Genomic DNA, 26,269 nt, shown 5'->3' with positions numbered 1-26,269 from the left:
CGGGTGCTCCTGCTGGAGAGATGAACTCATCTCTCCAGCGGGAGCACCCGCTTTTCCAACTTCATCAGGTAATCCGTGCCTGATGAAGGTCTGAATTTATAAGACCGAAATGTTGCAAAATAATAATTTCCACTTTGTCCCCCATGAGGGCCCACCTGGAGGATGCCTCTTGCCCTCTGCAGGGACAGGAAGAAGACAGGTTAAAGGTTCCCTTACCTGCATCCTCCCGCCAGTGTTCTTTCTGTCCCTGCTGAGGTCAGGTCAAGAGAGGTGCCCTCTCTCCTCCGGGGGGGGGGGGGGGGGGGGGGGAGGTTGTGTGTGTGTGGACAAAGTTAACTTACGGGTCATGCCATCCACAGGGAAATCTCGGCGGGGTTCTCGGTCGGCTTCGGCCCTCCCTGAGCTGTCATCCGTTCCGTTCCACTAGCCTACATTTCCTAGCGCCCTCGAGGTCGAATGAGGACTTCTGTACACGACCAGAAGTGGCGCCGAAAAGGGTGCAATGCATCACTAGGAGCCGGAACACGAGCGGTAGCCACTTCAATGGGGGATGGGCTCCCCGTTAAGGTATTTTAAGTGGGCAGGTCACGTTGATCTTAGGTCTAAGATCTCTGTTGATTTATCCTCTGTTCCTGCTCTGTGCTTCCATGTTCTTGACATGGCTGTTGAAGCAGACACGATTTTCCTTCACGCCCCAGTCTCTGTAAGTGGGGTTATTATGCAGGAATTGTTTTACTGTGTTTAAAGGTATCGGGTCATTTATTATCCTATAATTGCCCCTTAGGAAAAAGACCAGGGGTCTAGGGGAAAGGCAAGCAGGCATGAAAGACCTGCAAAAAGTAGAGCTAAAAAATGCAATATGTGTTTTTTGCTCTATGCTCGAGTCTTTAAAAAAAAAACTATATGCAAATTCTGTATTGATAACCTCAAGAGAGAAGACAAATCGTCATTTTTGGATGAACTGAAAGGTTTTATTGAGGAAATAGTGATTTCATCTGTGGCCGCAGTCAAATCTAGGGCTCCCCCAAGTAAAAAGCCTAGAATAGTACTAGATTCTTCATTATCAGATGAAGGGAACGACTCAGAGACGGTCATATTCGGTATTAGATGGTGATGATCCAGCGGATTTCCAGGAGTCTGTTAAAACCACTGATACGAAGCCTGTTTCAGTAAGAAGAATTAGACAACCTTCTGAAAGCTATCAGACAGACCCTGGAGATAGAGGACGTTCTTCCTCCAAAATCTAGATTAATTATTTGGAGGTCTGAAGGCGAAGTGTCAGAGGGTATTCCATTTAAACAACACTTTAAAGGAGCTGGTTTCAGAAGAGTGGCGGCAACCAGAAAAAAGGATAGTTATATCCAAAAATTTCAGGAAAATATTAATGTTTGAACCGGAAGAGTCAAAACTATGGGACGCTTGCCCAAAAGTGGATGTACAGGTCACAAAAATTGGGACATGAGTACGCAGCACAATTAAAGGATCCAATGGACAGAAAATCTGATTCTCTATTGAGGAAGCTATCTCGTTTCTAAGGGACAACATGACTACATTTATGAGAAATTATCTTCACACAGGAACATTTTTTTTATTAACATCCAATTGAAGAAATGTTTACACGTGGCAAATGAATTTAATTAAATGTAAAAGCCCAGATGGGAATACCCCTTTAACTCAACAAGGAGAGCACTGTGGTTGAGACAGTGGAGTGGGGATATTTGCTCAAAAGCCAAATTGTGTAGCCTTCCTTTCTCAGGAGAATTAGTTTTTGGGCCGATCTAGACACGATACTCGAGAGAGCATCGGATAAGAAGAAAGGGTTTCCGGAAAAGCCAACACCTAAGAAACTGCCCTTTCGGAACTTCAAGAATTGAAGACAAAGGGAAAAGGGGTCACTGGAGCTACTCGAAAGGAGGTAAAGGGAGAAGGTTTCTTTTCTCGACTCCAACAGATCCAAATAGAAGCAAAAAACAATGACGCCATGGTAGGAGGAAGATTGTTAAAATTCAGGGAAAAGTTTACAAAGATTATTTCAAATCCCTGGGTTCTAGATATGTTACTCCAGGGATACAAAATCAAATTTATTCAGACTTCCTCCTATGCAATACATGTCACCCTCTTCTTCTATGTTCCTTATGTCTCTCAGTCTAATCTGGCGAGAAATATCGTCTTTATTGTCATCTGGTGTAATTACTCCTGTTCCACGAGATCAAGAGAAATCAGGATTCTATTCTTCTCTGTTTTTGGTGAAGAAACCAAACGGAGCGAACCGGCTGATCATCAACCTGAAACCCCTCAACGATTTCATTGTCTACAGAAAATTCCGGATGGAGTCGGTAAGATCAGCCACACACATTATTCACCAAAATGCATTCATGTGCACTATAGACTTAAACTTACTGAACTGCGTGCAGTATGGGAGGCTTTCAATTCAAACACTTATCTCCTAGCTCACCACCACCTTCTGATTCTGTCAGACAACACGACAACAGTATCTTATGTAAAAAGACAAGGGGGAACCAGATCTCCACTTCTGAATTCTCTAACTCAACAAATATTTTTGTGGGCAGAAGATCATGTCATATCAATATCAGCCAATCATTTGAAGGTATATGGGGAGAAAGGGGAGAAAAGAAAACAGAGACGATAGCGCTATCTAGCGCAAGGTTATCCTTTTTAGGAGATGGTTATTTAGGAAACATAGAGGTATCAAACTAACCTTTAGAAGTTGTGCTGATCATCAGACACAACTCTGGTTTTCTCTTATAATAGGTGTGTTGCCGCAGCCCCCTCCTACCCCTGGCGTGACCTATGGCCCCTGGGGTATATTGCACTGAACCAGATGTATAGTGGTGCGTCGTGTGGTGCACCGCTAATAGGAAAAAATGGACGTATATGAATGGCATTGGCACGTTCTTTTCGTTCAGAGTAGGATCCGTTTATTTCCAGCAGACAAGTAAAAGCAAAACGCGTTTCGCACCTTCATTAGGTGCTTTCTCTGGTCTAAAAATAATAATAAAATAATAGAATATATAGGAAGATATCATGAAAACAAGGAGGTTCCCCCTGTATGGGGGTAGTAGATAAGTTGATCCATGGGGGATATGGGGATAATCGTAGATTGTGGCTATATAGTCTATGGAGTTTACCTGGTGTCATTATAAGAACAATGATACGTATATCCAACTACATTTTTAACACATAATTTACTTAGGTAGGGTGATTTATAAATGGAACCATTATAATAAAATATATTTACATACCTTTTGTGAGAAGGTACAAGGGGCCATTATTGATGGCAGATATGTGTCACCGAGGTGCCTGGCCTCAGTGAAGTGAGCCGGTTAATGTTTGGTCAGGAACCTTAGGTTTCTGGCAATTGTTAATGTAGCAAAGCTGCTTAATGCAGTTGATCCGGGCCGGCTTTCATTGGAGTAGTCAAGAGCAGGGTGGGTGACTACTCCCACATATCCAGGCTAGGTTTTGGCTGAGAGATAAAGCCAGGAAGCTCAGGTGAGCTGTGTGATGTGGGTTTGCAGTCTGGAAGTCTCTGCTATACTGCATGCAGGCTGGAGGTGTTACACAGTCAAGGATCCGCAATAGTGACATTGTCGGTTTGTGCTGCTGGATGGATACACAACCTACAAAGGACTGTGAGTCAAGCCTGTTTATATGGACTGTATTTTCTGTATCTTTTGTTTTCGATTAGAGAAGTGCCCCAATCCTCCACTGGGTTTTCACCCTTTGAATTACTTTATGGCAGGCACCCCAGAGGTCTCTTGGATGTGGCAAAAGAAACTTGGGAAAGTGAGGTTACACCATATAAGAGTGTGGTTGAGCATGTAGCCTAGATGCAGGAAAGGATGTCCAGGGTGATGCCAATTGTAAAGGAGCATCTTCTCCAGGCCCAAGAGTCACAGGCCAGGGTCTATAATAGATCTGTGAGACAGTTCCATCCAGGAGATCGCATACTGGTGTTAGTCCCTACTGCGGAGAGCAAGTTCCTAGCAAAATGGCAGGGGCCCTATGAGATGGTGGAAAAGGTTGGGGAGGTCAACTATAGGGTCCATCAGCCAGGGAAGAGGAAGACCTTCCAGATCTATCATGTCAATCTGATCAAATCCTGGAAAGAGAGAGACCCCCCTGAGGCTTCTTGCCTAGTGACTCAATTGGAGTCAGCCATCGAAGCCGTAAAAATTTCAGAGGCCTTATCCCCCTCCCAAAAACAACATTGTAGGGAAACGCTGCAGAGGAACAAGGATCTCTTCACAGAAAGCCCTGGTTGCACTAATGTGATAGAACATGAAATCCTCACAGAGCCTCATGTCAGGGTAAATTTAAAGCCATCCAGGATCCCTGAGGCCCGTAGGGAGGTAATCTCCAAAGAAGTCCACAGGATGTTAGAACTTGGAGTGATTGAGAGGTCCAAAAGTGGGTGGTCCAGCCCCATAGTGTTAGTGCCAAAGCCAAATGGTGAATGGAGATTCTGCAATGACTACCGCAGACTCATAGTATCATAGTATATAAGGCTGGAAGGAGACGCAAGTCCATCAAGTCCAACCTTCAAGAATTAAACTCAGTGAGATATCCACAGTGGATGCTTAGCCCATGCCCAGGGTGGATGAGCTAATAGAGAAATTAGGGCCAGCCAGGTACATCAGCACCCTAGACCTTACTAAGGGATATTGGCAGATTCCGTTGTCTAAAGAGGCTAAGGAAAAAACAGCTTTTTCCGCACCTGAGGGGAGTCTCCAGTACATTCGAATGCCATTTGGGTTGCAGGGGGCCCCTGCCACTTTCCAGAGAGCCATGGACCAGGTTCTACGTCCACACAGGAAGTATGCAGCAGCATACTTGGATGATATTGTTATTTTCAGTCATGACTGGGAAAGTCATCTCATTAAGCTTCAGGCAGTCCTGAATTCTCTAAGAAGGGCTGGATTTACGATTAATCCAAATAAATGTGCCCTAGGAATGGACGAAACCAGGTACCTGGGTTACATAGTGGGAAGAGGGGAAATTAAACCCCAACTGAATAAAGTGGAAGCTATTCAGAATTGGCCCCGCCCACTTAACAAGAAACGGGTCCGGGCATTTCTTGGAATTGTTGGATACTACAGGCGATTTGTCCCCAGGTTTGCAGAGATAGCAGTTCCTTTGACTGACCTCACAAAGGGTACAAAGTTGGCAATGGTGCAGTGGTCTCCAGAAGCAGAGGGGGCTTTTAAAGAGTTAAAAGAAGCCTTGTGTAGTCAACCAGTGTTGATAGCTCCTGACTTCTCCCGCGAGTTTGGGGTCCAGACAGATGCATCTGATGTAGGTCTGGGTGCAGTTATGTCTCAAGTAGTAAATGGGGAAGAGCACCCAGTAATTTATCTTAGCAGGAAACTGTCCCCAGCGGAGAAATATTATGCCATCATTGAGAAAGAATGTCTGGCCATAAAGTTGGCACTAGACTCCCTCAGGTACTATTTATTGGGAAGGAGGTTCAAACTAGTGTCAGACCATGCCCCACTAAAATGGATGCGGGAGAAGAAGGGGAAAAATGCCCGGGTCACCCGCTGGTTCCTGGCCCTACAAAATTTTTCTTTTATGGTGGAGCACAGGCCAGGAAAAATGCACAGAAATGCAGACGCCCTGTCAAGGGTGCATAGTCTGGTGGCTAAAGGTGCCAAAACCCCCGGCTTTTGTCAGAGGAGGGGGGTATGTGAGAAGGTACAAGGGGCCATTATTGATGGCAGATATGTGTCACCGAGGTGCCTGGCCTCAGTGAAGTGAGCCGGTTAATGTTTGGTCAGGAACCTTAGGTTTCTGGCAATTGTTAATGTAGCAAAGCTGCTTAATGCAGTTGATCCGGGCCGGCTTTCATTGGAGTAGTCAAGAGCAGGGTGGGTGACTACTCCCACATATCCAGGCTAGGTTTTGGCTGAGAGATAAAGCCAGGAAGCTCAGGTGAGCTGTGTGATGTGGGTTTGCAGTCTGGAAGTCTCTGCTATACTGCATGCAGAGCTGGAGGTGTTACACAGCCAAGGATCCGCAATAGTGACATTGTCGGTTTATGCTGCTGGATGGATACACAACCTACGAAGGACTGTGAGTCAAGCCTGTTTATATGGACTGTATTTTCTGTTAAATGCTGAAGCAAGCTATTCTGTTTCGTTAAACTGTTTTGGAAAGAAATAAAACAGCTACCTGGACTGTTACTGAAGATGTCATTTGAGTTGATCCCCTACACTTTATACATTATATAAATTTCATTAAAATCTAGCATTATATATGCATACGTATATTCCGGCGTATAAGACGACTTTTGAAGACAGAAAAATTTTCTGTCTTCTCTGGGGTCGTCTTATACGCCGGTAATCCCGACCGCCCGCCGTGTATTCACGGCGGCGGTCGGGTCCCGGTGCATGGAGAGGGCTCACGGGCTGAGCCCTCTCCATAGCCGGCAAGTCTTTGCTGCATATTGCAGCAAAGGTTTACCGGTAACAACCGCGATCGGTGCTAGCACCGATCGCGGGTGTTTTCACAGCGATGGCTGCCGGCAGCCTCAAAAAGACATCGGGGCGCATACTCACCCTCCGTTGGCCCCGATGTCTGCGCGGCTCGTCTTCAGTCTTCCGCGCCGTCTTCTTTCTTCTGCTGGGCGCTGCCATGTTTTTCCCAGCAGCGGCGCGTCATACTAGGCGCCTGCCGGGGAAGATCAATGGCGGCGCCCAGCAGAAGAAAGAAGACGGCGCGGAACACTGAAGACGAGCCGCGCGGACATCGGGGGAGCAGCGCAGCACATCGGGGCCACCTGAGGGTGAGTATATAAGTTTTTTTTTTTTTTTTAATGCTGGGCTGGGCTGGGCTGTGCTGTATACTACTGGGGGCTGTGCTGTATACTACTGGGGGCTGTGCTGTATACTACTGGGGGCTGTGCTGTATACTACTGGGGGCTGTGCTGTAATGGTAATGTTGTTGTTGTATGCCTTATGTTTATGAGCGACAGTTTTCCTGCTATATACCTGCATGTCATAAGAATTTAAATTAAAAAAAGGACCATGTTAAATTCAAATGTTTTTTTTAAAATTTTTACCGGTGTTTTGTATGCGTTGAAAAAAGGGGTAGTCTTATACGGCGAATATATCTTAAACTCTATATTTTAAACAGGAAAGTAGGGGGGTCGTCTTATACACCAGGTCGTCTTATACGCCGGAATATACGGTATATAAAATGTATATAGAGGAATGGTAAAATACACATACACACATACATGCAGACACATGTTACAAAGTGAGCATATACATAAGACCTTTTGCCCTAGGGCAGGGGTAGGGAACCTATGGCTCGGGAGCCAGATATGGCTCTTTTGTTGGCTGCATCTGGCTCTCAGACAGCTGTGGCTACCTATATACTGGGGGACATGTGCTATGGCTACCTATCTGGTAACCTCCGGTCTCCCGGGATGGGAGCTGGAGAGTGGTGGGTTGAGTGAGCTCGGAAAGGGGCATAGCCACAGGGAGTAAAACGGGTGTACCTGACATTCGAGACCTAGATCGCAGGGGCACCCATGACACTGGGACTACCTATCTACTGGGGAGCATGTGCATATGCTACGGCTCTTACGGAATAACGTTTTAAAATATGTGGCGTTCATGGCTCTCTCAGCCAAAAAGGTTCCTGACCCCTGCCCTAGGGTTTTCAGTAATGTAGAACTGATATACAGATAATGAATTCATATAGTAAAATTGATCGATGAGCCAATTAAAAAGTAAATCCATGGTCTGGCAGTGATAAATGAATAACAAACAACAGGTACGTATATAAGTTATTAAACTGACATCGCTGCATTGGCTACAGATTGAACAAATGAGTCATTGGTATTTACCTGTATCTGATAATGTGGGGTGGCTAGTATTGGAAGGCCTGCTGTTAGTTGCTGTGTTTTTATCTAAAGTTTTGGCGCCTAAAAAGCAGGAAGTGTTTTTTGTTTTTTTCTTTTCCTCCTTTCTTTATTTGTCAGTGTATGATAGTTTCTGAGACTTCATTAAATCCATATGGTTTCAATGTATTTAATCTGAAAATCCAGTAGACCTCCCTCTTGCATTATGTTTCATATCTAGTGTGTGTGTTCTCAGGGATATGGTCGATGGGCGTAATCTTGATGAGTTTTTGGTGTCTGATAAGGCAATGTTTTGATAGGCCATGTGAGAGGTATCCGTTTTTTATATTGCGTCTGTGGCCGTTGATGCGTTCGGGTAGTGTCTGTGTGGTGCGTCCAACGTATTGTTGTCCGCATGGACACTCCAGAAGGTATATTAAGTAGCTTGTTTGGCAAGTCATGGAGTGGTGGATATTAAAAGTCTCTTGTGTTACGTTGGATTGAAAAGATGTTGCCTTATGGTTGATATTATGACAGCATAGGCATAATTGCTGGCCACATTTTTTGATAATGGGCTTATTCTCAGTTTTAGTATGTGTTTTTAGTTGCCTAATTTGACTGGGGGCTAAGATGTTTTTCAGGGTAGCAGCTTTCCTAAACGTGACTTTTGGATTTCTTGGGATGATTTTTTGTAGGACCTTATCTCCTCTCAGTATAGGCCAACGTTTTCCTAATATATCTTGTATTCTTTTTATGTTATTCATTGTATTGTGTAATAAAGTTTAATGGCATTGGTGATACCCCTTCTGCTGCCCTCAGAGGTTTATCTTTGAGGGTCAGGCAGTCCTTTTGAGACATTGCTTTGCTCCTCTGGTATGCCCTTTTTAAGATGTGGGGAGGGTAGCCCTTTTCTTTAAAGCGTTTTTGTAGGATTCCTGCTTGGGCGGTAAATGTGGAATTGTCTGTACAGTTTTTGCGTAATCTCCTGTACTGACTGAAGGGGACATTATCTTTCCATTTCTGGAAGTGTGAGCTCTTATAGTCCAAGTAACTATTTGTATCCACTTCTTTGGAGTGGGTAGATGTTATGACTCTACCTCCTCGGATTTGTAATTTCAGGTCCAGGTATGTGATCTCGCTCGGGTTAAATTCCATCGTCAGGGAGATGCCCAATAAGTTACTGTTGATCAGATCCAAAAAGGCTGATGCATCTTGGGCTGTGCCCGTCCAGATGTAGATGAGATCATCTATGTATCGGCGATACATGTGTATGAATTTTCTATATGGATGGTCAGATAGAATGAAATTGGATTCAAACAACCCCATAAATAAATTGGCATATGAGGGTGCCATATGTGTCCCCATAGTTGTACCAAGTTGTTGGATGTATAGGGAAGTGCCGTACGAGACAATATTATTTTCGAGTACTATTTTAAGTAGTGTGATGAACAGATTTTTGAATGAATCTGACAGGGAGGGATAGTGTTGAATACAACTAATTCCCCTGCTGTGATCAATATTATAGTACAGCGCGCTCACATCCATAGTTAGGAGCGTAAAGTGTTCAGGTAAGTCGATGGAGGAGAGGTCCCTTATTAGGTGGTCTGAGTCTTTCAAAAAGCTTGGTAGCTTTGTTACATAGCTTTGTAGGTATAGGTCTATGAAGTGAGATATGTTACTGGTCAGGGAGCCTATCCCTGATATGATAGGCCTCCCTGGGGTTTTTTTTTTGGTTCTAGTGAATCTTGGGCAAGAAGTAAAAATATGGAAGTGTGGGGTACGGGATAAATAGAAACTTCCTTTCTTCCTTGGAGATTGTTTTCTGTTTTACTGCCAGGTCTAGTAGACTCTTAATTCTCTTCTGTAGGTTTGAGGTGGGGTTGATATGGATTTTCTTGTAGTAGATTGGATCTGAGAGGATATTTAGAGCCTCTTTGTCGTAATACTCGAAGGTCATGATGACTAAACCTCCTCCTTTATCCGCTGGTCTAAACACTAGCTCTCGATTTTCCTTCAGAGATTTGAGCGCTCTATGTTCCGCTGGTGTTATGTTCTTATTTTTTGACTGGATGCTTCTTCTTTTGGTCTTACTATTTGTATTTGCAGTTAGTTATTTGAAGTCATCCTTTACTGCATCATAGTATACTTTTATATGGTGTCCCTGATCATGTAGGGGATAGAACTGGGATTTATTTTTTATTTTGTTTTCTCTTGTGTGAGGTTCTGTTATTTCTGAAGGGGTTTCACTTATTGGGGTCTGGTGTCTACTGTTTCTTTGTTCCTGTAGGGCAAAGTGACGTTTCAGTGTGAGTTTCCTTACAAATTGGTTCAGATCTAGGAATAAGTCAAATTCTTTCAGTGAACTGTTAGGATTGAACGATAGTCCCTTAGATAATAGGGAGATATCATCTTTAGTCAACTCGTAGTTTGTGAGATTGACTATTTTTATCGTACTTTCATCGATCAATTTTACTATATAAATTCATTATCTGTATATCAGTTCTACATTACTGAAAACCCTAGGGCAAAAGGTCTTATGTATATGCTCACTTTGTAACATGTGTCTGCATGTATGTGTGTAAGTGTATTTTACCATTCCTCTATATACATTTTATATATGCATATATAATGCTAGATTTTAATGAAATTTATATAATGTATAAAGGTATGTAAATATATATTTATTATAATGGTTCCATTTATAAATCACCCTACCTATGTAAATTATGTGTTAAAAATGTAGTTGGATATACGTATCATTGTTCTTATAATGACACCAGGTAAACTCCATAGACTATATAGCCACAATCTACGATTATCCCCATATCCCCCATGGATCAACTTATCTACTACCCCCATACAGGGGGAACCTCCTTCTTTTCATGATATCTTCCTATATATTCTATTATTTTATTATTATTTTTAGACCTGAGGAAGCACCTAATGAAGGTGCGAAACGCGTTTTTCTTTTACTTGTCTGCTGGAAATAAACGGATCCTACTCTGAACGAAAAGGACGTGCCAGCGCCATTCATATACGTCCATTTTTTCCTATTAGCGGTGCGCCACACGACGCACCACTATACATCTGGTTCAATCATTTGAAGGGTACGGAGAACAAAAAAGCAGATTTTCTCAGCCAGAAGAAAATTCTCACATCCAATGGTGTCTAAAAGAAGACATCTTCCACAGTCTAATATCTCTTTAGGGCAATCCTCAAATAGATATCTTTGCAATGAAAGAGAACACCAAGTGCCACCACTACTTTTCACTAGAAAAAGGGGAGAACAAGGAACATCTAGACGCATTCTCTCATTCTTGGGACATTCCTCTAGCATGCACCTCCCGCCCCTTTTCCCCTGAGTGCCAGAGTCCTGGAAAAGATATATCAAGAAAACACAAGAACTATATTCATTTGCCCAAACTGGACGGGAAAAAGCTGGTACCCGCTACTGAGAAGGATGTCACCGCAGGACCCAGTAATGCTTCCATTGTCAAGGGACCTGTTAGCACAAGGTCCAATCCACCACCCGGATCCGCGAAGGTTACACTTATGAGCCTGGATCCTGAATCCAACTATTTAAGATCCCAGGGACTTTCTACTGAAGTTATTAAAACTCTGAAGGCAAGTAGAAAACCAGTCACGTTTGCAATTGTTAGAGATTTTTATCTGGGACTCAAACCCCCCATTGCATGGTGACTTTCAAATTAAATCTTTCATGGCTCCTGGAACCAGGAGGAGAGAACAAACCCAAGATGCAGACACGGTCTTCTGATGCACTCAAATCACACTGTTGATTTCCCAAAACCATTATTTATCAAAACAGAAATAGCAGCATTGTGGGTGTGAAAAAGGAGATAAGAATACTGTAATGCTGTTGGCCATAATGAATTTACCAGCACATTCTCGGAAAAGGTTAATGAAGTGTAAACTATTCCCTGTTCTCAGACTTAACTGGCCTTGTGTTAGCTCTGTTAAGTCATAACAAGACCTTTGAGTGGAGAGGAGCGAGAACACAGTGATTACTAAACACTGGATGGAGTTTGAATAGTGACATTTAACCATATAGCTTCTGAGTAGGCAACATAACCCCCCAGGTCAGACCTAACATTGCCGCTGGATCTAAAATGGCTGACAGAACGTAAGATGGCGTCCGAAACCAGTGTGATATCCTTAACACAATATACTACAAAATATGGAAGAAATTATCTTCTTTTTGTAAGGATAATCCACCTTCCCAATGTAATCCAGATGTTTTAAGGGTCCTCGAATTTCTTCAGAAGGGTCTGAAGTTGGGTCTATCTACCAGCACTTTAAAGGTCCAGGTATCGGCTCTTAGTGCCTTCTTCGATCAGCCCCTCATTGAACACAGGTGGATCAAAAGATTTATTAGAGCATCCTCTAGATTGAGACCCCAGATTATTAATAAAACCTCTTCATAGGACCTGTCTTTAGTTTTGAACAGTTTAGTTAAAGAGCCGTTCAAACCTATTAACTCATCTAATATAAACAAACTTAACGTTAAAAACTGTATTCCTGATAGCCATCACCTCAGCCCGAAGGCAAGGTGAACTACGGGCTATATCGATTAGAGAACCCTACATGAGAAGTCTTGAGGATAGAATTGTGCTTATGTTGGACCCAAATTTTGTTCCAAATGTGGTCTCGGACTTTCACAGGAATTAGGAGATTATACTTCCTTCTTTCTGTGAGAATCTGTCCTCCGAGAGAGAACAGGAGTGGAACTCATTGGATGAAAGACGTTCTGTTATAAAATATTTAAAAGTTACTGAACCCTGGCGTATTGACCCTAATCTCTTTATCCAATTTCAGGGGAAAAACAAGTGGAGGAAGGCGACCATTGCTAGATTGCTGAAAATAGCAATCTCGTCACGTTATGACATCCAGAAAACACCACTAAAGGAATACGAGCACATTCAACTAGAGCTGTGTCCATATCCTGGGCAGAGAGAAGAGGAGCCTCGTTGGAACGAATTAGCAAGGCTGCAAATGGGTCCACCTCCTCCATGTTTTCAAAGCATTACAGGCTGGACTTACCTTCTTCAAAAGTCTTATCATTTGGACGCAAAGTTCTGCAGGCAGTAATCCCTCCCTTAAAATCATACTTATTTTGTAAATCTCCAGGTGGGCCGTCATGGGGAACGAAGTGGAAATTATGAATTATTTACTCACCGGTAATTCTATTTCCATTAGTCCCCCATGATGGCCTATATATTCCCACCCTGGTGAAAATTTATTTTTTCCATTGGTCTGTATTCATATAGAAGCTTGTATGTGACTAAAACATACTAATAAATTTTTTTGTATCTTCCTCATTGTGGTTATTTTGTAATCACTGGCGGAAGGATTCCTCATCTAGTCAAGCATTCCCTCACCTGGTGGAAAAATTCCCAAAGTCTAAGGAAAGGGGTTTGGTGGAACCCCACTCCAGTTCTCACAATCCATACCTAAGGGTACTGAAGGATTGTGGAGCAGTACTTCCAGGTCTCCATCTTCAGGGGCAGTGGGACGATCTCATTCGCTCCATGTCCTCAAATAATAGGGAGCTAAAAGCGGTCCTAGAGATTCTCAAAATAGTTCACAAGTCCCTAAAGGGCCAACATATCAGAATCCTCTCCGACAATACAACAACTACTGCATACCTTCACAGACGGGGGTTCAAAATAAAAAAACCTGACATGCCTATCCCGTCATATTTTCAAGTGGGCAGAATCCTACCTCCATTCCCTCTCGGCAATTCACCTCAGGAGTACAGAAAATGTAGAAGCAGATTCATACTGGATCCAAACGAATGGTCTCTAAACCCAGAAAACCTTTGAAGAAATCTGTTATCTTTGGGGACTCAGTATTTGATCTGTTTGCAACTCAACAAAACAGGAAGACGACCTTCTTCTTTTCCCGGACCCCAGGGACTCTCCAACAGGACTAGACGCCTTCAGCCAATCGTGGGGAATAGGTCTAGTCTACGCTTTTACCCCTAGATCTTTGATCCCCAGAATTCTACAGAAGTTGAGGACCGAGCTGTCTCTAGTGATCCTTATTGCCCCATCCTGGCCGAAAAGAAGCTGGTTTCCGGTCATTCAGAGACCCCTTTCATTTCCCTTACAGTCAGGATCTTCTTACACAGGAACCGTTATGTCATCAGAACATACATGAGTTAAAACTCACAGCCTGGGTCCTGAGAGGACATTCTTAGCAGCCAAAGGCCTCTCTAACAAAGTAATTAGTACAATCAAAGCAAGCAGAAAACCTGTAACCAATGCCATCTATCTAAAGATTGTTCTCTAAAGGTTTTTCTCTGGGGCTCAGACCCAGTACCCTCAAGGTCCAAATTTTTGCACTAAGCGTTTTCCTCGACTTTCCCCTAGTAGACCATCAGTGGGTTAAGAGGTTCACAGACCCTATATAAATAATCCAGGTGCCCGCTTGGGATCTTTCCTTACTTCTAAACCATCTCACATGACCTGCCTTCGAACCTCTAGATTCAGATAAAATAAAAAATATTACTCTTAAAACAGCTTTTTTGATAGGCATTACTACAGCTTAGAGATTAGATGAAATTCAGGCCCTCTCCTGTAAAGATCCTTTTTTAAGAATACTAGATAATAGAATAGTCCTTAGTCCCCAAACACTCCCCCTGCCAGAAAACAGAGGTGTATCTCTAGACCAGATCTGCCGTGCTGCAACGTGGTCAAGTTCCTCAACATTTGCAAGACACTACCGCTTGGATATTGCCTCCCAGGATGATTCTCCAGACAGTAGTCCCTCCCTAATAATGGTATGATCTGGTAAATCTCCAGGTGAGGGCCGTCATGGGAACGTGGTGGAAAATATAGAATTAGTCTTACCTGTAATTGGGTTTCCACTAAGTGACCATGCCGGCCCCACATTATTTCACTCCCTTCCTTAATTCTCTATACACTTGCATCCTTCTAGGTGGTACTTTGTTATACACTGGTGTTGGGTGCTAGGGAGGAACCTTTTAACCTCTTGTAGCGTCCTGTCCCTCCAGATGGGGGCCGTCATGGTCACTTAGTGGAAACCGAATTACTGGTAAGACTAATTCTAGATATTTTCTCACATTAGGGTTTTATTTGGCAAATTTAGTAAAACGTAAGAAAAAATATTCAAGTAAGGGATCCCCATAATTGTATCAATGCATAGAATACAGATAACATGATTATTAGATGAATTATTACAGCGTACACACATACAAAAAATGGAAAAAATCCAGTACAAAAATCCTGACCTAAAAAAAAAAAAGTTAATAAACTTTCAACAATAGGGGATACTAACCCCAAAATGGTAACACTGGAAAAAGCATCTCATCCCACAAAAAACAAATGGCATCAAATGGCCCCAATAACGAAAAAGCTAAAGTTTTACAGCCTATGAGAACCCGAAAATCCAGGCATCTGCGGGTCCCTCCTTCCCTCCTGTGCCTCGCTGTGCGCCCGTAAAACATGTAACAGCCATGTATGTGTGTGCGGGGGGGTGGGTGTCTCTGTACTCCAGGGAGAAACTGCATAACAAATTGTAAAATGGGTTTTCTCTTTTTATCTTTTGGTAATGTGTAAATTTTAGGGCGAAATGAACGTACAACTGTCAAAATTTGACCATTCTAAATTTCACCTCCATTTTGATTCAATTACTATGAAGATCTCAAGGGGTTAACAATCTTCCTCAAAGCTGTTTCTAATAGTTTGATGGTGCAGATTTGAAAATAGGTTGATTATGTAGGGTGGTTTTAATGCTAAATATTAAAAATGTCATTCAAAACAGTATTTATCCCCAAAATAGTCAATTCTGAAAATAGGGAAAAGCGATATTCGATTTGTAAGCCGCGTGACATCAAAATAAATTATCCATACATTTCAAAAATGATGAAAATGTAAAGTACACATATGGGAAATGTTATTCAGCAACTTATTTAGGTGGTCAATATGCCTGAAAATGCTATGATAAAATTTCAAAAATGGGAAATTTTTCCAAAAATTCATAAGTTTTGTGTTTATTTACAAGAAAAAAATTTGCCAAAATTTATCACTAAAATGAAGTACAACATGTGAGCAAAATCTCATAATCGCTTTGTTATAACCATAGTTATAACCATATAAATCGACGCACGTCAGAATACAAAAAATGGTGCTGAGCCTTAAGCTACAAAAAGGCTCCGTCTTTAAGGGGTTAATTGGAGATTTTGTAAAGGGTACAAAATGTTAAATGGCATATCTTATTTTACGGCCACGTTCAATCTCTGATCAATTTTGTGTTCAATTTTTTAAAATTTTGTGAATAGTTGTGACCACTCGAAATGTATTTTTTGTTTTCATAATAGCTTAATTATCCGTAGCCTTTTATCTTCATACAGTACACAGACACGCTCCCAGAAAATAAACAAAGGGACCGTATTTTTTGGACTATAAGACGCTTCTTACTATAGGACGCACCCCAGATTTAGGCTTCCAAAAAAAAGAAAAATATATTTTACACCAATTAAAATATCCCTGTTGGTCGCACTAAAGCACAGCGCACACAGACATACATTTACACACTCAGCCCTGCATCATCCATCCACATACACAGACAGCTCACCTATACACACTCACTCAGCTCACCTATACACACACAGCTCACCTATATACACACACACACAGCTCACCTATACACACACACACACACACACAGCTCACCTATACACACACACACACACACACACACACACACACACCTCACCTATACACACACTGACTCAGCTCACCTATACACACACACACACACAGCTCACCTATACACACACACAGCTCATCTATACACACACTCACTCAGCTCACCTATACACACACTGACTCAGCTCACCTATACACACACAGCTCACCTATATACACACACAGCTCACCTATATACACACACACACAGTTCATCTATACACACACTCACTCAGCTCACCTATACACACACACACACAGCTCACCTATACACACACTCACTCAGGTCACCTATATACACACACACACACAGCTCATCTATACACACACTCACTCAGCTCACCTATACACACACACACACACAGCTCACCTATACACACACTCACTCAGGTCACCTATACACACACACACACAGCTCACCTATACACACACTCACTCAGGTCACCTATACACACACACACACAGCTCACCTATACACACTCACTCAGCTCACCTATACACACACACACCTCACCTATACACACACACACTTAGGTCACCTATACACACACACACACAGCTCACCTATACACACTCACTCAGCTCACCTATACACACACACACACACACAGCTCACCTATACACACACTCACTCAGGTCACCTATACACACACTCACTCAGGTCACCTATACACACTCACTCAGCTCACCTATACACACACACACAGCTCACCTATACACACTCACTCAGCTCACCTATACACACTCACTCAGCTCACCTATACACACTCACTCAGCTCACCTATACACACTCACTCAGCTCACCTACACACACTCACTCAGCTCACCTACACACACACACACAGCTCACCTAGATTTTTTCTTGCTAAAAAGTGCGTCTTATAGTCCAGAAAATACGGTAACTGGCTCCTTGGCTAGTATGCACTAATTCACATAAACATTTTAAAGGGTCTTTTAAAAGGTTTGGATGAATTTTAATAATTTAAAAGTTAAACTCCAAATTGTTCAGTTGCACAACCGTATGTTCTTTAGCTTTTGCACTTTTATTTTCTCAAAGTTACTTATTGTATTTCTCTCTTTTTATTATTGTTATTTTTATTGTCATAATTACTATTATAATAATTCAGGTTAAGCTACACCAGGCAACTATGGAGTTGCAATTGACTCCATTTAATGTGTTCCTCCGGACTATTCTGGACTTGTTGCAAGAAAAAGATTCTGCCAAAATCTTCAACGAACCTGTTAACCTCAAAGAGGTAACAATTTGTTTTCTTTACTTACTAATACAGGTTGTTTTGGAGACCCAGCTAATTTGATATCTTGTGCTTTTTCTTTTTTCCTAGGTACCTGACTACATGGATTTTGTTTTGCATCCCATGGACTTTTCAACTATGCGCAAGAAAATAATTTGTCACCAGTATCCATCCTTTCTTGCTTTCGAGAATGATTTCAATTTAATGGTCTCTAACTGCTTGCACTATAATTCCCAGGAAACAGTTTTTCACCAAGCTGCTTTACGGCTTCACAAATTGGGCACAGCAATACTATGTAATGCAAGGCACCAAGCAGAAAGCATTGGATATGATCCAAATACGTCAATGCATCTTCCAGAGAAGTCTCATGCTGAAGGCTACTATCGCTTTTCATGGGAAGAGGGTAAATTTGTTTATTTAAGATGATTATGTGATTAAAACAATTGTAGAATAGTTAAATGCCTCCTTAACGAAGATATACACCTTGCTCACTGAAACCCAAAAGAATCTGTTGAACGGAACCTGTGACCACTTTTTATAACTCTAAAGTAACAGCTTTTTCAGATAGGATAGGAAATACATATTAAGCATTCAGTATTTTATGTTTTATACCACCTATTCACGCGTAATAATTGCCTCCTAAGTCATGTGAAGAGTCAGGCTGAGCGGCTGCAGAAGCAACATTTTAAAACATTGGTAGCTAGAGCAAAAATTTATCATATACACATAAAAATTTCCAGAAAGTTTATAGTTTATACTGTTGTCACGTTTTAAAACCTTTTGTTTTTATCAGAATGGTGTCAGTACTGGAAACCCAGATTTTAAGAGTCTTGAAATTTATTATGTGCCATTTTTTTTTTCTTACGGTATATGCATAATATCGTTTTTTTTTTTTTTTATTAACTGGCTGTGTTCAATATTGTTTGTTAGTGGATGAACTCTTGCATTCAGACAACAGAGCTCATTTGCCTCCTGAATATCAGCTCAAAGAGCTTTTGGAAAAACTGGATGTAGTCAACAACATGCGATCTAGTGGAGCCCGTACAAAGCGCCTGAAATTGTTACGCAGAGAAATTAATATTATTCAACAAAGACTTAAACCACAAAATAAAGACTTTTTGGAGGCTTGCCAAGGTAATCATATCTTCATCTTTTATTATTTCTTTTGTATAACTTAAGGAGAACCTGTCACCAGGAGACCTGTTTTAGCACCTGCCCAGTCCCTATATGTAGAGCAAAACTGCCAAACAGTTTTGTATATAAATAAAAATGGGTTTGTACTGGAAAAAAAAATGTTGTATATTACTTTACAATGCCATGTGAGCAGTGACTATTCCATTCTTCCCCTGGGAGAGGCTATAGAAGAGCGGCTCCTTGCCCCCTGGCCCCCATTGGATGTTAAGTTTTCAAATTTCTATAACCGCCCATCACTTGGCATATTGACGCCCCTGCCTTGCAACCTCCAACCTCATCATTTGGTGATCTGCCCCCTTCAGAAACTCTTGCTGACCGCGCCAGGCATTCTCGTGCCAGCACAGTTGAATGTGCAGATGAATTTTGGTCTCTGCGTTCAGCTGGGCATGCTCTACCCTACGCTACAGCTTGTTAGTCGTAGAGTAGGGTACAGGAGTCACTACATAGTTTTCGTAGTTTCCGGCGTCTCTGTGTCTAGCCTCTCTTTTCCCGCTCGGTCATCGACTGTATGTGGCTGTTATTCAAAGGCTGCATATTACAGGGTGGGCATTTGGCTGGCATTATACAGTGGGGTATTTGGCTGCCATATAAGGGCGGGGGGATGTGGTTTGCATATTACAGGGGGCATGTTGTCTGGCATATAATAGGGGGCATGTTGGCTGGGGTTATGCTGGCTGGCATATTGCTGGGGGCTCGCTGGCTGGCATAGTACTGGGGGCTCGCTGGCTGGCATAGTGCTGGGGCTCGCTGGCTGGCAAAATAGGGGGCATGTTGGCTGGCACATGCTACCTGAAATATGCCAGCCAGCATAAAGGACAGCCCGCCCCTGGCATAAGAGCGGCCAGCCTGCCCCCTATTATAGACCAGTATTGGATAAACAGGGGTACCGCACTCTGAAACTTGTATGGTGGTGCTCTTGTCAAGTTCTCGGCCCAAGAATCAGAAGTAGAAAAACATAGCACCCACCCGTTGAAATATTTGTCTTTTTTTTTTCTTTTTTTTTTTTATTAGTTTTTATTGGTAGTAAGAGTACAAATAAAGTGCAGGAGCGCAGTCCTTGTAACATTGATTACAAACAGTCAAATATAAACCACAATTAGTGACAAAATGTACCATTACGTAATCTTTGGTGCACCTCTTAGTGTATACGCTCCGGCCCCCTTCACACTCACCATTTTTCTGTAATTTAGAAACCGAACCAGTAGGGAGTCCTTAGACTCAACAAAGTGCCCTTAGTGGGCTCCCTAAAGAAACATAGGAAGGAGAGCAAGGGGGAGTAACAGGATGAGGGGAGTGAGGGAAAGGGGTAGTTTCCTTTGTTATGTCCGCTACCCTACTCCTCAAAAAATTGTGTAGCTGGTTATATGTGAATGGTATGCAGCCAGTCAGAGAATATTTCTGTTGCAACTCTTGCTCGGTAAGCCAGCGTTGCTCTGTCTCATGAAACAGATCCCCTACCTTGTTTAGTCCTTTTTCCTTCTATGGGCGGTAAAGTGTACTTTCCATGCCTGGCGTGAATTCCCTATGTTTCCATAGGGGCATGTGTTTGGAGAGTAGGAACGGTAATTTATATAACTTTCTAACCTCTTTCCATGCTATCAGGGTGTCCCTCAGCACTATTGACTTCTTTGCTATCATGGGCCATCGGGTATACTTTGTGTGTAAAAGAGCCACTAAGTCGCTGGGTGCTGCCAGTTGCTGTTCTAACTCAGTATTTGAGAACTGCTCTGTGCCATGGACCCAGTCCCTCACATGTCGGTAGAGGCTTGCCAGGTTGTATCCCCTTATGTTAGGGAGATTCACTCCTCCTTCCCATTTACCTAACATCAGTTTTCGTGCCGCTATTCTCTTCCCTCTCCAGATAAAGGATTGGAAAGCCTTCATTACTTTGTTTACATCTACATGTTTTAAGAGCATTGGGATCGTCTGCAGTGGATACAGAAGTCTAGGGAATGGGATCATTTTGATTACATGGCATCTGCCCATCATTGTTAAAGGTAGCTGTTGCCATCGTGACAGTTCCGTTACAATTTTTTGTATGAGGGGGGATATTTAAGTGCATAAACCGAGCTTGGACTCCGACCTATTTGGATTCCCAGATATGTCAAATGGGTGCTTGCTGGTTTGATACCCGATCCCGGGACGGGCCAGGTTGAGTCCCTGCTATGTGGGTTTAAATCCAATACCTCGCTCTGCAAATTTTCCAAACTCTCCTATGTGATCAAGTACTACCTGTAAATGTTGTCTGGGGTTAGAGAGAAAGAGAATGACGTCGTCCGCAAACAGTGCCACCTTTACCTCTTGCGTTCCGACCCTAATCCCTTCAAAGAGTTTGGAGTCCTCAAGTACCCTAGCCAGTGGTTCCAAGGCCAGATCAAATAGTAGCGGGGACATGGAGGAAGAGAAGTTTAATAATGTCGTAATTGCTGAGCTCTCCATGCTCCTAGTGGGCATGGGTCTGTGATTTCCATGAGCTGCTGAGTCGTTAACCAAGCTGAGTCTCTGCTGAAGTGTTTAGCCCTAAACTTGCTCGCTCGCCTCCACTGATTAAATACAGGGTCGTCACAACCCGGGCTAAAGTCAGGATGTCCCAGCACTGGTGTCAGTGGGGAGTGTTTGGTTAGTAGTCTTTCCCTAACGGCCTCTAATTGGCAATTAGAGACAGTTGGGCCAATCGTAGGGTGTGATTTTAAAGCTGTGTTCCTTTCTATAGACAGCCAAGGTAGCACTTGCAGTGGGATTGTCGTGTAGGACTGCTCCAGCTGTACCCAAGGTTTCAGGTCTGCATTACAACACCAATCAACGATTCTGGCCAAATGGGCAGCTGTGTGATAATCCTTGAGGTCCGGCAACCCAATCCCCCCTGATATCTTTGGGCGAAATAGGGTGGTGCGCTGAATCCTAGCGGGTTTACCAGCCCAAATAAATTTATGCTGAATGGCATTCGGGGAGCGAAAGTACGCTTTTGATAATTTAATGGGGAGTTCTTGAAAAAGATAGAGAAGACGCGGGAGTATGTTCATTTTGAATATGCACATCTGCCAAACCATGAAAAAACGCCTTTGGTCCACCTGGAACAGTCCTCCAGCACTCTCTTAAGAATGGGTAAGAAGTTAAGTGTGTAGAGCTTGGATAAGTCGGCTGACAATTGAGTCCCCAAATAAGTAATGCTTTGCGAAGCCCACTTAAAATTAAAGGACCCTCGCAGTGTTTCTACAAGGGCCTCTGGGAGAGAGACATTGAGGGCTTCGGATTTTGATCGATTAATGCGGAAATGAGACAATTGGGCAAACACATGTATTTCCTTCATTAAGTTAGGGAGAGAGATCTGTGGGTTAGTCAGGAAGAAAAGTAGATCGTCAGCGTAGGCCGCTATCTTGTATTTAATTCCTTGGGTGTCTAATCCGGAAATATCTTGGTTGGCTCTTATGCGTCGAAGGAAGGGTTCTAGAGAAAGAACAAAGAGTAGAGGAGACAGTGGGCATCCCTGTCTGGTGCCATTTCGTATCTCGAAGCTGTCCGAAAGAGTGCCATTCACACGGATGGAGGCTGAGGGGTTGGAGTAAAGAGACACGATCCAACAAAACATTTTGGTTCGAATACCGAATGCTCGAAGGACCTCGGACATGTAAGACCAGTTTACTCTATCAAAGGCCTTTTCTGCATCTGTAGATAGGAGCATAAGTGGGATATGTTCCATTTGGGCCTTGTATAACAAGTTAACGGTTTTTGTGGTATTGTCCCTAGCTTACCTTCCCAAGAGGAAGCCAGCCTGATCCGAGTGAATGGAGCTCAGAAGTAGGGGAGCGAGTCTCATTGCTATAACTTTCACGAACAGCTTGAGATCTTGATTCAGTAGCGAAATTGGCCGGTAATTTGAGCATTGGGTAGCATCCTTTCCTGGTTTAGGTATGACTGCTATGGTGGCTCTTAGCGCGTCTTTAGGAAGGGAGGCTCCCGAAGCTATCTCATTGAAAGCCTTTGTCCAGTGTGGTTCAAGGAGACCAGAAAACTTCTTGTAGTATGGTAAAGAGAAGCCGTCAGGCCCTGGGGCTTTACCCGACTGAGTCTCCTTAAGGGCCAATTGGAACGCTAATTCAGTAATGGGGGCTTCTAGGGCTTCTGCCTCCTCCTCAGAGAGAGATGGTAGGGAAGAGTCAGAGAGGTAAGTTTGGATTCTACTGCGTAATGCATTTCGGGCTGAGGCCGTGTGAGTTTGGTCAAGATTGTATAGGGATTGATAATAGTCACAGAAGGTTGCCGCAATGTCCGAATTTAAGTGTTTAGGGAGTCCCGAGGGTGTCATGATTTTTGGAATGTATGTACGCGAGCGTTGGAGACGTAATGCTCTGGCTAGGGATCTGCCACATTTGTCGCTGTACTCATAGAAGTGTCGACGACACTTCGCTAGGACTCCCTTTGCTTTACCGATTAACAATGTTTTAAGAAATTCCCGTGCCTCAAACAGGGAAGTTCAAAGATCATCAGTAGGTGTACGTTTGTGTGATGTTTCTAATTCCCTAATTTTATTTAGTAGGGTAGTTATCTCTAGCCTTTTCCAGTTTTCGCCGGGCACCATGTGTAATTAGTAAGCTGCGGATGTTATGCTTATGGCCTTCCCATGCAATACACGGGTCGATCCCCTCTTCTGTGGTCCTGGTGAAATGCGTCTGTAGGGATTCTCGGATTTCGTCTGTGATCACAGTGTCATCTAAAAGGGATGTATTCAATTTCCACTGCCATTGGAAGTCAGATACGTCCGGGAGGTTAATTACCGTGGAGACCAAGGCATGGTCCGAAAAGGTGATATTGTCAATTTCCGCCGTCTGGATAAGACCCAAGTCGCTATGGTGGATTAGGAAATAATCCAGACGAGAATACACATTGTGCACTGGAGAGTAGAACGTGTAGTCCTTGTCTCCCGGATGCATTAGTCTCCAGGTGTCAATCAATTGATGGTCATGCAATAGTCCTCTCAGTTTGCGTAGACCATGCTGCAACATTGAGGAGGAGCCCGAGGAAGTATCAATGCTGGGATCTAGAGCAATATTAAAATCTCCACCCACAACTAGGTGCCCCTCAGCGAAATCCTCTATGAGGTCCAAAAAGGAATTCAGCGCTTGGGCTTGTCCTGTGTTTGGAAGATACAGGGAGACAAATGTGTACATACTGTCTGCTATTTTGCCCTTAACCATAATCATCCTCCTCTCCGAGTCGCAGCATGAGTCCACTAATGACCATTGTACCGAGGCCGCTATGAAAATTGAGGTACCTCTCGCTCTCGGGTCAGTAGTATAGCTATGATTTGGGTATCTCCTGTCTGTGAAGTTGTACGGTCTAGCTTCACTAAGATGGGTTTCCTGTATAAAGGCAACCTGGATTTTCTTTCCCTTTAGCATATTGAACAAGATTGACCTCTTTTCGGGGCTGTGCAGTCCTTTTACATTAAGGGAGCCAAGTGTTAGCTTGTCCCGTCTGCCCTCCGACCTAGACGCCGCCGTAGGGTAAAGACAATAGGAATATGAGGGTGAGTTGGGTGAAGTGGGAGCGACCTGCGGTCCCAAGGCTCAGCAAGAGGTGGGGAGGGGGGGGAAGTATAAGAAGAAAGCAAATAGGGTCAAGCCCTAAGTCCCTGGGAAATAAGACCACGGAAACAACTCCCCCTACCAGGAGGAGAAAGAGTGGGGTACGTAGAAGGCAATAGTACATGGCTCCATCACCAACAGGCATAAATGAACAATTTCTAGCTTAGAGCGATCAACTTCTCTCACCCGCCTTTAGATGAAATAATAGGTCCAAAGGCCGATGGGAAAGGCTCAGTGCTTAGTTTCTGCAAGTAACATCTAGAACACCCACTATCTTTTGTGCAATAGGGAAATATGGATGTGTTACACACTGGGAGGTATTATGCCCAAGTCTCGGGCCTTAATGGTTACATTTACCTGTAAGGTACCCTTTTTGCATCCATACAGATAGCGCTGCAAGGGTGAGATGGCATAGACAAAACCTTTTGAAGATGGTATTGTACGTTAAATTTTGACAAGCAACCTCCCAGGGTGAACAAGATTCACAAGTCATGACAAGCAATATGACATCAACTAATCTGCAATCACCAGTTAACTTCTGGAGCAAACTATAGCAAATCACATGCCTATGTGAGTAGTTAAGAACATTGGCATTAAAGAATAATGTTACATTCAAGTGACCCATTAGTAGTGTAGTAGTAACTGACCACTAAACCGTAGAGAGAACTTGACACCTTGCCGACCGAGGACGAACTATATCGTCCTCGCGCGGCAAGGGGTGTATGGAGAGAGCTCACAAGCTGATTTTAAAACTGTGTGTGCTTCTGATCTTGGAAATTTGATGGTCTGGGCAGTTCAGTTGAAGCACTGAAATATGAATTATGTGTCGTAAAGAAAAGTAATTAAAATTTTAGATTAGAGTCCACCTTTAAATGGGTTGTTTAACAAATATTTTCCTGCTGTATTCTCAGACCAGCAGCAGGGATCAGGGGGAGGATGAGACAGAATAACCTGTGAATAGAGAACATGTGGGTGCCTCTTGTAGACAAATTCTGGTCAATTAGCATAATTGTAAAAGATGACTTTAGAAGGATGGAAGCAAAATATAAGATTATTACCACCGTCACCGTGCTTGGATCTATGAGGAAGTGCCCCTGGTTTTTCCATGCATGATTTTGATGGTAGCTTTTTAACGCCAATAATTTTTAACAATGTGTTGAAAATGAGGGGGCCAACATACATAATGTGATCAATAAATCATTGTACCCTATATACTCGAGTATAAGCAGAGTTTTTCATCACAACTTAAAAAAGAACATGTGCTTATACTCGGGTATATAAAAAAAAAACCTGTGCTCACCTTTCCAGCGCTCCCCTGCAGGTCCTCTTTCTGATCCTTGCCTGGTGGCAGCACCAGGTCCGTGTATCACTACTGGTGCACAAACTATGACGTTGGCAAGCGGCTGACGTCATAGCCTGTTTGTTCCACCAGCGTGCACTGACCTGTAACTGCAGGCGAAACTGGATCAAGTAGTGGACCTTGGGGGCGTGGGTAAGGTGAGTACCGAGTTTAATTATTATTATTGTGCTGGGTAGGGGGCTGGCTTTATGCTGGGGGATGACTGGCTGTCTATACACTGTGGACTGGCTGGCTATTTATTGGGGGCAGGAGGCTGACTAGCTATATACTAACATGTATAT

At 43.0% G+C, this 26,269-nt stretch overlaps 1 protein-coding gene across 5 annotated transcripts in view; it reads left to right on the top strand.

The window, feature by feature from the left end:
* Nucleotides 1–26,269, top strand: part of BRPF3 (bromodomain and PHD finger containing 3) — a 288,586-nt gene that overhangs the window by 87,316 nt on the left and 175,001 nt on the right. For 4 of the 5 annotated variants that reach the window (XM_072137237.1, XM_072137235.1, XM_072137233.1 and 1 more), the window contains exons 5-7: nucleotides 17,724–17,852; nucleotides 17,940–18,252; nucleotides 18,780–18,983. In XM_072137237.1, coding sequence (XP_071993338.1) covers nucleotides 17,724–17,852; nucleotides 17,940–18,252; nucleotides 18,780–18,983 — 646 coding nt within the window. The remainder of the gene's footprint in view (nucleotides 1–17,723; nucleotides 17,853–17,939; nucleotides 18,253–18,779; nucleotides 18,984–26,269) is intronic. The other variant, XM_072137236.1, reaches the window with a different exon arrangement.

This window comes from Engystomops pustulosus, chromosome 2 (genome assembly GCF_040894005.1).
Source record: "Engystomops pustulosus chromosome 2, aEngPut4.maternal, whole genome shotgun sequence".
Taxonomy (NCBI): Eukaryota; Metazoa; Chordata; class Amphibia; order Anura; family Leptodactylidae; genus Engystomops; species Engystomops pustulosus.
Note: the sequence above shows the minus strand (reverse complement) of the source record. Positions and strands in the feature narration are given on the sequence as shown.